The sequence below is a fragment of the Bufo bufo genome, chromosome 4, assembly GCF_905171765.1.
Source record: "Bufo bufo chromosome 4, aBufBuf1.1, whole genome shotgun sequence".
In the NCBI taxonomy this organism is placed as follows: Eukaryota; Metazoa; Chordata; class Amphibia; order Anura; family Bufonidae; genus Bufo; species Bufo bufo.
The window spans coordinates 480,385,411-480,397,542 of NC_053392.1; the positions used below are offsets into that span (position 1 = coordinate 480,385,411).

At 41.1% G+C, this 12,132-nt stretch overlaps 1 protein-coding gene across 3 annotated transcripts in view; it reads left to right on the forward strand.

Moving 5' to 3' along the window:
• The window catches only part of AKAP12 (A-kinase anchoring protein 12), a 162,323-nt gene that overhangs the window by 115,938 nt on the left and 34,253 nt on the right, over positions 1-12,132 (forward strand). For 2 of the 3 annotated variants that reach the window (XM_040429525.1, XM_040429526.1), the window contains exon 2: positions 4,684-4,813. In XM_040429525.1, the coding sequence (XP_040285459.1) occupies positions 4,684-4,813 (130 nt within the window). Of the gene's footprint in view, positions 1-4,683; positions 4,814-11,637; positions 11,851-12,132 lie in introns of those variants that run through there. The other variant, XM_040429527.1, reaches the window with a different exon arrangement.

Genomic DNA, 12,132 nt, shown 5'->3' on the forward strand with positions numbered 1-12,132 from the left:
TGATCAGTGACGTCAACACACACTTACTGCTGACACCCTCTCCACTCTGTCCGGGGGGGCTCTACTTGTATAAGCGTTTAATAGAACAGGTTCTGTAGACATCTACTGTATGTGAAATCAGCTGAGGATGGTGTAAAAGTAGTGCGCTTCTTCTTGACTCTAACATCGACCTGTAACGCTGAGTTCATACTTGAGTTATTTGGTCTGTTTTGGCCCGTGACTGGCCAAATAAGTGAAGTGTGCAGTGATTGTTTCACTACCACAGCAGACTCTCTATGCGTGTTACTACAAGGCACAGTGTTCTACACCACTATAAAGGCCCTCTGCAGCCAGGAGATAGACTTCTTTTTACGCGATTTTCCGCAAATAAATTCGGATCGAACCAAATTTATTTTTAATTTGCCAAATCGGCCAAATTGAATTTTTTAAAAATTTGCTCATCTTTTTTGCTCTAATTATTTGCTCTAATTATTACCATATCCTGTTCCCCATGTTCTCGTCCACTACTATTCCAATAGACTACAATTCAAGAAGAAAGACTCTGACAGTGTACTGTGAGACAATGGGACTGTACACAGATACTACAAAGGATTGCCCCAGGCAATGTGTGTGAATACTGGCTTAATTAGCAATTGTGCTTCAAGTGTGAATGTCCTATTGATCAGTCATCGCTGCCCACCCTGTTATTGTATGGGGAAGCAATCAGATATTTAATAAGGACAAATGGCAAATAGAAAAAAATAACATGCAAAATTAACACATAAATAGAATGAACGTGTCTATGTTATGGTCTATGTAGGTGAGACCTTTTCTTCTACATGAAGAGACAGACATTTCTCAACTAATCTTATTTCATGTGTACTTATGGTGGGGAAGGGCCTTAGACTAATCTTTTTAGAGAGGAGCAGGAGTTCACGGTATGAAGGTATTTACCATTCTATTTGGGGCTGTGAAGGGATTATTCAATAACTGCTTTCTTAAGTGAATTATCAATTGAAATAATAGCAGGATGCAGTGGTAATCTACAGTCAGGTACAATTACTCCTCAAAGAGAACGAAGGACCAGACAAAATGAATATTTTTGCCCAATCCTTTTGTTGTCCCTGGTGATAAGCCACCCCAGGAGTGTCTGGCTGCGGCTTTCTCCCCTCTCTCCATTGAATACATACACTTTTGGCCAAGCTGAACGTGTATGTGTATGGGGAAGTCAGGAGGGAGTTGGGAGACGTGTATTGACGACCTTAAGGGCCTTTTACATGGGCCGAGAATTCCGCCAGATGATTGCTAACGAGTGTTCATAGAAATCCTTGTTAACGATTATCTGGTGGTGTAAAAATGCAGGCGGTTATCCGATGAATGAGCAAAACGCTTGTTCATGGGGTAATAGATCATCCATGCAGACACAAAAATCGTTGTTTGCCAGCAGCAAATTGTGCTGTGTAAACAGCCTCTGGTGACTACAAACAATGATTCTGTATGGGGAAGAGCGATTGTATTAGCAATTGCTTCTCCCCATACTGTGGAGGAAATAGCTGCATGTAATAGTAGCGGTCCCCTCTACTGACAAACAGGCCCTTGCCAGGAAGGAACGCTTCAGCAGATAAATAAGCAGATGCTCATTTGTTGGCTCTTTTGCATCTTTTATCAGAATGAAAGATGACCGAATATTGTCATCAGATCTCCTTGTGTGTAATTCACCAGTTGTGGGCCTACTGTGTCACTGAACGCATATGACTTAGGGTTACACCTAAGGGCATTATCTAAGTGGTCCCCTGGTTATCCCCATTTTACCCCTGTACAGGGACCTGCAGGGGAACCACCAGATCGCTACCTCTTGAAGTAGTCTTTATTCAATGAAGCTGACCCAGGCAGATCAAGAGACACCGGTGCATGGAATCAAGAGGACAGGCAGAATAATTGTCAGTGGACATGCAAGACCAGGGCAGGCAGAGTTTGTTCAATGCTGTAAACAGGCATTAATTCAGGGAAGGTGGCACAGGGTCAATACAATGAATAGAAAGAGGTCAGGACCGGCAGAACATGGTCAACTCGGTAAGCAGGCAGAGGTCAGAAGTTCAGAAGACACAACCACATTTGCAGGCACTAGCCAAGCTAACAACCTTTTTGCTGAGGCACCCCCTACAGGGGAAGGTGTTTTAAATAACCCAGGGCTGGGGAATGATTAGACTGCATGTGCTCTGCCCCTTTAAGAGCCAAATAGCGCACACTCAAGAGGCCTACAATGTGGGATCTGTATGCCAACACACACTCAGGAGGAGGTGCAGGTGGACAAGGAATGCCAGGCTCTGATATCATAATGGGCCCCAAAGATCCAGTTAAAAAAGAAAAACATTGGGCTGCCTTTTGAGTCAATCACTTGCCACTAGGCACTAGTTCTTTAATTCAAAAACAATTAAAACTTTATTGATGATATTGGAGTTTAGCATCACAAATAATGTCGGGTGGGACCAAGGAACCCTAGTCTGGCACTGAACGGAGAGAGGGGAGATGCCAGCAGCCACACAGGGATTATACTGTGTAATCAAGGATATGCTGCCAATAATTGATAGAACTGAGTGAATTCATAATAGGTGGATGCAAATGAGCGCTAATCGAAACATCTGTGGAAAAAGCCCTTTCATGCCTAGAGAGAATCCCTGTGTCATGGTCCATCGCCTCAATCCCCTCACTAGGCATAATACAGAGTATCAATTTTACCTGGAGTCTTTCTTTAAATTGGCAATAGACATTATTTTTCCAAAGTGGGGAGGGCATTTGTCTTATGCAAGGTTACGATTCAGCTTGCATAAATGTACAATAGTGTGCATCCTGGGGCAAGGAATTCCAGCGTAATTTGAATATGATGACAAGATTTTGCCCATTTTAGTTATGCTATGCTACAGTAATGTTGGGACTGATAGTATGACTTGGCTTAGTCTCTAATAGATACACAAGGCTGGGTTCACATCTGTGCTTTTGTCTCTGGCAGTCTGTTCTGGCAAAGGAACAGACTGACAGAGTTTACCGTATCCGGCACAGCAGGATCCCCACTCACTGTAATAGGATCCGGCGGTGATCCGTCTGCTTACAGGCATATATGCCAGCTTTTGGACGCACAAAAAATACTACATGTAGCATTTTTGGCCAAGCCAAGGACACTGTGGCGGATACTGTGAATTCGGCAGTCTGTTCCCCGGATGGAACAGACTGCTGGAATTAATGACGCAGATGTGAAACCAGCCTTAGGGAACAAAAACTCTTAAAAGTATGGGAAAGGGGAAAAAGGGGCAGCACTAGTTTATTCTGGCTTGGGATGGTGGGCAGTGATTGCAAGAACCAGCAAACAATGGTGCCCCCATGAACCTATCATCCAGATGATATCTGAACCAACAATAGTTTCAGTATCATAAATATACCCTTTACCTGGAAATATCTGAAGACAAGTTAGGACAAGACAGATAGCAGACAGTCAACCTGTTCATGTGTAGAACAGCCCTAAACGCATTTCCTACTGTTTCACCCAACACCCCACCCTTTATTTCATGCAACATGTGCTTTAAATGAATGAACAATAGTTTGCCATTGACCACCAAGACCATCTACAGAAGATCAATTGGCCAATCACATCTTTTCTATCTGTACGACTTTGTATTGCCAGATTTGTAGAAGTTGTGTTAGTGAAGCTATTTTCAATAAAAAAAAAGGGGAATAAAAAAATTGATTGCAAAAGGTTAAAATTGCGATGCAATAGTTTTTTTTTTCAACCCTTGTACATTGCAATAGATATGATTTGTCGTAAAATATTCGATAGATATGGGCCTATCTATGGGATCCACACTTAGCGTGAAAATAGGAGTCCCCTGACCCCCATCTGACATATGTGTGTCTCTCTTTTCATTCACTTCTATGGGAGTTCCGAAAATAGCGCTGGCCAATCGCAGCACTCAGCTCATAGCCTGGGAGAAAAATACCTCCCAGGCTGTGAGCTCTGCGCTGCGATTGGCCAGCGCTACAGCCTAGGAGAAGGAGACGCCCAGTAGAACAAGGGCAGACTCCGCCTACTATAACCAAGTCCCCTAAGTCCCAGCCTACTATAACCAAGTCCCCGAACATACCGGAGGACATAACGGGAGAACGGAGCGGCGCCCAGGGATAATAGTAAGTGCAGTGAGATCCCTGGGCGCCGCTGTATATGTCATGATACTCAGTTCACAATGTCAGGATCGGTGAAAGGTCCTCTTTAAGAATCTCAAAGGATTGTAAAAATATCTTTAAAAAGTCACTCAGTTTTGGGTTCCAATGAAACAGGTTATGACCCATAAAAGTATCTGGTTCAATATAATTTTTCTGTGTAAGGCTACATTTGTGCGTTAAAAACGCATCTATAGACCTCCATTCTCTCCATTTTTTGGTTTTTGCCTGGGGAAGTTCAAACTTGGTGTAACTCTCCATCTTTTTTACTTTCTGCAGACTAATTGCTACTCTTTAGTATCTACAGCCTAGATCCTATTCACAGTCTGCTAAGTGACATAAGTACAGTCCATTGTCTACTGGAAAACACAAGGGAGTGTGATTTATATTGGGCAGTACATGCCATCTATCCATGTGAATAACCCAGTAAATGAAATTATTGCATAAAGAGTTTACTGTGATATTCAACGTTCATTTTTTTTCTATTTGCAGTTGCTTCACACAAATGGTAAAATAGCCATAATCAACGGGGCCACTGAGGAAGGAGTGGAAGAAGGACTACAGGTCTCAGATGTAAATGGACATGGGATCGGAGAAGAAATAATAGCAGTTGTTAAAGAAGGTTGGTATACTGTTTCTATGGCCTATTTTGTACATTGGCATGCATTGAATGGGATATTTCAGTTTCTTGTAATGGCATCCGTCCATAGGCATGAAAAGATATAAAACTTGGAATGCAGCAGTCATAGGAAGAGACAGCCAAGTCTGAGAAGACATCTTGTAGTAGCAAAAGTGTATCAAGTGAAAATCTCAATATCACAACTGGCATTCTGTCATTGCCTTTGGCCAAATCCTCTCTGTCATGGTTTGCTATTTTATTGTGTAATTTGTAACCATCTATCCGTTCATCCTTCCAATAAATGTCAGCACTGAACAGCGGTAGCACCACTACATGCAGCTCATCGGTAGTTTGCAGTTGTATTTGATTTGATATTTGATTGCACTAAAGCCGACCCATACACATGAGATTACTTTCTGAACACTCACTCAGCTGACAGTTGTATCTCCCCCCATAAACATGCATGCTCTGCTCAGCTGAAAATGGAAAAAATGGGCTGAAAAGGGGAAAATGCCGCTGCCAGACAACTCTGGGGGGCGGCTTGTCTCCTCAAGGACAAAAGGACTGCCCATGTTAAAATCCAGTTTCCTGATCCTTCTGTCACCGGACATCTTCTGTCAGGTGGTCCGACACCCCCCCTTCCCCCCAACTTGCAGTTTATGATTTTGTTTAAATATATCTACAATAATAAATCACAAAGTCAATGCAAATCCTACAGCCTAGAAATACCTTAATTCTACCCTACCCAATATATATTCTATGGGCCCCCAAAAAGGGTGAGTACTGATAGTATAGTTTCCTTCCAACAACTTGCAATTGATAGTATTGGGAACCTTATATAGTCTCCTATAATGTCATATATATATATATATATATATATACTTACAGTGATGTAAGTGCACTGTAATAATGGATAGTACACACAATGATATAGAACTACACAGTGCATAGGTAATGACCAAAGTGAAGTAACAGGACAGGAATAATAGAATGGTGTCATAGTACAAGGGTGATGCACACATGGTCATAGGAAAGGAACATTGTGGCCAGTGATGGTAAAGAACAGGGATATAAACCATAAAGAGCTCAGTACGTAGATCATAAACCTGTGGCATTATAGGAAATGGATATTATACACATTAATGTAACAATACACATAAAAACACTGCATTATAATACACGGATAATGCACACAGTGATGTTACAGTACAGAGCTGATAAACACAGCATCATAATACATTGATAATGCACACAGTGATGTCACCGTAAAAACTGAAAACACAGCATCATAATAAATGGCTAATACACACAGTGATGTCACAGTACAGAGATAATAAACAGCATCACAATACAAGGATTTTGCACACAGAGATATCACAGTTCAGAGATAATAAACACAGCATCATAATACAAGGGTAATGCACACAGTGATGTCACAGTACTTCATCGTGTAGCTCATAGACATCGTACTGCAAAAATGACATTCTTTGTTCCATATTAGTGAACACGTTACTGCATCATACCGTGCAGTTCAAGACACTTTGCATTCTTCCTATATCTGTGTTAGTGAATGCATTGCTGCACGATATATGATGTACGCAGCTTGCCGCAGCTTTCTGTGAGCAGGTGCCTGCTGCGTAGCCTTTCTCCAGCGCATATCGGTGATCCCTGACCCAATGGACTTCTGGGCAGCCAGATTGAAACAGTGGTCAGAACTGGCCCAGTATGCTCTCTCTGTACTGTCTTGACAGCCTCTAGTGTCATCTCAGAGAGGGTTTTCAGCGCTACAGGTGGCGTCGTCATACCCAAATGAACAAAGTTGTTCTCCGCAAGTGTACAAAACATTACTTTTGTCAAAATGAACGAGGCATGGCACATGAGGATTTTCACACCCCACAAGGGTGCCTACCATCATGTTTCATGCCATATGGCTGCTGCCTGCGCTTCCACCCCAGCTGCTACTCCCTTAATGCCACTTCTATCATTCCTACTGGTACTACCATTACCGGGAGACAAGCATGTTTAACTTCAGAACAAGCTATTTTTTTTCTTCTGACAAATAACATGTGTGTATAAATATGGGCAAGCGTTCTGTCCCATTGAGGCATCATTTTTTAGTCATATAGCGATTTTCAGACCAATGGAAACATATTTGATCTGTGTAGAATCGATTCGGACAAATCGAATTTTCTGAAAAAGTTGCCAAATTGGACATGAAATGAATTTCAAAAAATTCACTCCTCTCTATAATGATATATTTCACATTCTGAATTCGTGTTATGTTCGGGTTTTGAGGCTGTTGGAGGCTTCTGCTGCTATCCTGTGTCCAACAGGCTTCTACGGCATGTTTGCTTTTGACATTTTTTTAGGAAGTTGTTTAGGACTGAATAGCAGGAAATAATTGCAGGATGATCAAATTTTACTTATGAATCACAGTCCTCAACATGCTCGTAAAAAAGAGAAAGAGGACAGGATGGAGAAAGTTGAGCTAAAGTTGATGATGATTGTTTTGTGTACAATATGAGATATGAACCGGATATTTCTGCACTTCGTGCCTTTTGGTGCACGTCACCTGCCTAACCCTTTCATTCTTGTACATCCGTCGAATTCTAAATGGAAGGAAATTGTTCATTTTATAATCCTCATGTCCACTCCTATTCACAAATGTGTAGGTGATTGCGCATTCCTGTACATGTGAATGGTTCCCATCATAATTATTTTCACTTTATCATTTTTAGGGAAATCTGTTGACCTACATATATGCATTTATTGTAACTAGAAATTCATAGTACAGGAAGTTCAGCCATCCTGTTTTGACCTCTTTTGTTCCTGTTGCTTCTGCTTGCTGTTTTTGGGAGAGGTCACATCAACTGTCTGGACTTTACTGTAGTTCTCCTAGTATACATATGGACACATTGACATATAACTGATAATACTATGTAAGAGGAAAAAAAGACTAAAAACTAAAGTGCCTTAGTTAAAGAGGTTGTCCAATAACTAAAAATGTTTCTTACATAATTAAATACTTTTATCATAAATTGCTTATGCATTTTGGAACCACGTTATCCTAAGGATCATATTGATCTGAAATGCACAAAGGTGTATGTGAAAAGTATTTTAATATGTAGAAATAAAAACTGAGATTTTAATTGTCAGACCCTGGCTTTTATACAACCTTGTCTACAAACAGCTTCTGATTCCTAAAACTTTACTTGTATCCATAGAAGACTATGTGATAATGGATGGCCACAGGTCCACATTGGAATTCATTTTTATTCATTTCAGCTGCGACTACTATTTTTTTACATTACTCTCTCACTTCTATACCAGCTCACTAAAATTACAAAACTGGGGTACAAAAAAAAAAACATTGCACCCATTAACCACTGCTCCCATTACAATGGTGTCTAACTTCCCCACTGCTCTCTACTTCCTGGTCCCTCTTGACAATACATGCCTGCTTAGCCAATCACTGGCCTCAGTGGTGACCCATGCTTGGTGGAGCAGACATTTCCTACTTCCTGAGAGAGACCAGGAAGCAGAGAAGAGAGAGGAACTTGGGCAGTGTTGGAACAGAATTTGCTGTACAACCCCTTTAAGGAAGAGCATACTACAATGGAATGTTTTTTTTTTCCTCTAGTCATACGATGAGGGATTTGAGGTGCTGTAAAGACCAGTTTATACCATTCTCTGCTGACAATTGATGCCTTTTCAATACACAGATAGGTGTATAAATGTCAGTCTTCCTTGTTGGATTTTTTATTTTTTTTCTTAAAACGACTGATGCTCTGTTGACCGAGTCATGACTTCATCAATAAAAGCCCAGCCCAGGTCATAGAGAAGGGAAATTTATTGTTGACCTCTAGAGATGAGCGAATTTCTTAACATTCCGATTCGGCTGATTTGCCGAATTTCACAAAAAAATTTGCTTAGTCACGAAGCGCATTTTTTGTAAGTAGCGGATGCAATGACAGGGAGCTGCGATAGCCCCGCCCCTGTCAGTGTACCCCTCAGATGCCGCGTTCATACATGATTGTGGCATCTGAGTGTAAAATTAACAATAAATCTTTTTTTTAATCAAACTTACCGCCTCCATTTGCTTGCGACGGGCCGGCCGCCACCATCTTGCTTTAAAATCTCACCCGAAATCATGTGCGGTGTGAGATTATGTCATCCCGCCGGCTGGCGTGGTGACGTATGAAGTCATAACGCTGGCCGGCGTGATGATGTAATCTTACGCCGCACGGGATTTCGGACGATATCTTCAAGCAAGATGGAGGCTGGCGGCCCGTCGCGAGCAAATGGAGGAGGTAAGTTTGAATTTTTTTGTTTTTTATACTATTTCAGGTTAAATCGATTCGCTGACACGAAGCATGGGGAAATTCGGCTTCTAGGCGAATCAAATTTATCCTGAAATTTAGATCGAATTCCACTTCGTGGGATTCGAATCGCTCAGCTCTATTGACCTCATCCAGAATGAAATGTAAAATCCCTAGTCAACTTTAGTCTATGTAGTAGAGTTTACTTTAGGCTACTGTATTTTAAACTTAATAGTTAAAAGGATACTCCCATCTGACACATTGTTGGCATATCACTAGGATATGCCATCAATGTCAGATAGGTGCGGGTCTCACCGAAGTGAAGAAGAGCCCACCACACATGTGCAGCATGCTCTCCATCACTGCTATGGGAGTTCCAAAAATAGCTTAGTGAGCGCACTTAACTATTTTCAGCAGTCCCATAGTGGTGAAGGGAGGATGGCAGCTCATGCACGTTTGCTTACCCTTCACTATTGGAGGCCCATTCAGGAGATAGAAGTGGGTCCCACACGTAACTTACTTTGAAGGAATATTCTAGCAATATGCCATCAATGTCTGAGATGGTTTCTCCAATGTGTTGCATTATAGCCTTTGTGCAAGATGCGGTAAGATTGATAAACTAAATGTCCCTTTAGATGGGACGATACAGCAGGCAATTGTCAATTCCCTGCTCATCAGATCGCTGCATGATCTCCTCCACAGTATGGGGAGGAACGATCACTAATGGTATTGCTCGTTCCCATACAGAATCATTGATTGCCAGCAACAGTGCATTTACACAGCATGATCTGCTGCCCAAAAAAAACGATGATTTCTGTGTCCACAAGAATGTTCTATTTACCCAATAAACGAGTGCTTCATTCGTTCATCAGGTAATCTGCGTCACTTTTACACCGCCAGACAATCGCTAACGAGCATTCCTATGAATGCTCGTTAGCAATTATCTGGCGGATTTGCAGCCTGTGTAAAGGACCCTTTACTTTGTGTGTATGGCTAACTTGAACATGCTTGTAGACATACTAATAATTTGATTTATGACTGTCTCATACATTTTTATTGTGGACAATGTTAAATCTATAGATGAAAACCATTTAGATTAAAGTAAAATATATTGGCATATATGTAATTAAAAAAAAAACTTTTGATATCAGAAAGTGCCCAAATCATATACATGGTGGCAATATAAAGTAAAGTCCCAATATACAGACAAGTAGACAGTGCAACCTATAGACATCAGATTATTGCTGGGAACTACAAAAAGTATCCAGTTGTGTCACATAGTTTCCAGCTGCATAGCACAAAGCTAGCCAAAATCATGTTATAATGGTTACACGAGGATGAAAAAAAAGAAGAGAATACTATATATATATTTAGAGAGAGAGAAAGACGGTAACAGTGTTAGGGCTCATGCACACGACAGTATTTTGCGTTCAGTATACTGGCCGTTTTTTGAGTTCAGTATGCGATACATATACTGAACCATTCATTTCAATGGTTCAGCAAAAAAAACTGAAGTGTCTCCGTGTGCATTCCGTTTCAGTATTTCCGTATTTCCGTACCGTGAAAAGATAGAACATGTCCTATTCTTGTCCGCAAATCACGGTGCTTGGCTCCATTCAAGTCAATGGGTCCGCAAAAAAAACGGAACTCATACGGAAATGCATTTGTATGTCTTCCATATGCATCTATTGAAAATGTTATGCCCAACCCAATTTTTTCTATGTAATTACTGTATACTGTATATGGTATACGGAAAAACGGAAAGGAAACGGAAACAAAAAACGGAACAACAGATCCGTAAAAAAAACGGACCGCAAAACACTGAAAAAGCCATACGGTCGTGTGCATGAGCCCTTATACTGCATTGATCTATATCTGGGGAATGTAAGAAGACAAGCTCAACACCTTTTATAAATAAATTAATTGTGATCTTAAAAACGATTGAATTCATAAAGGAGTCCTAAATGAAAGCCCTCAACGTGACACATGGCATTAATGTAACTTGATGTTCGCATTAGTACTTTATCACAAACTAAACTAAGCATTTTTCTACATTGCTTGTCCCATTCGGCACAGAGGGCTTTCTATAGATAGTGTGGGGGGAGGAGGATGCTTTTTCCTCTGCTTCTGAAAGGTTTAGAGTAAAGTCTGAGCTAAAATAAAAGAACAAAAGTATAAAGGATAAATTCAATTTACATTTAGTAATCCCACAGGTTTGGATTGAAAGGGGGATTTGTATGGTATGGAAAGAAGTTCAAAAGATAAAGCAGGGGAGTGAAGGGTGGTCTTTGGTTTGCAAATGCAATTCCTCATGAACTAGTGCACTGAATGTGAAGATCAGGCTGAGTCATAGTTAAGACACCTTGGGTTTGAACAATTTAAAGTCCTCTCCATGGGGTCTGGGGGCTGGCAGACAATAGGGTAGGGTGGGGTTGGAGGAAGGGGGAGTGTTGTGGTGCACACAGTCAGGAAGGTTGTTAAAGGGGTGTGAAGGAAGCTCTACTCTCATTTCACACATCCCTCCAAGAACAGCAGAGGGACAACACTGGGATGTTAGACATTTTCCTCCAAATAACTGGATTGTGCGTTCATCTGCTGCCCATTCTAGTAACCTGGGATACTACTACTACTACTACCACCATCTCTTCTGGCAGCAATTCACAGCTGCTGTAGTATTAGGATAAGGATCCAACAATATGCTTGGCACAATTACACTAACTGGTAAGAGAACATCTTCAGTGAACCCTAGGTATCTGATCATGGTACACATGGAGCTGACGTGATGAAGACTATCAGGAGCCTTCACCATTCCATATTACAGATAGTCCCTGTATTCGGACGGGGAGTTTCCAGGAAATGTTAAAGTTTTACTAACTTTTTTTCCCCCTGTTTATGTGATGTTAAATACTTTTACGTCTAAAAGCAATGGGACAGGAGTATTCGCTGGCATTGGTGGAATGGATCTGCTTTGTATATAGCAGCCACATTCATTCTGTTAACATG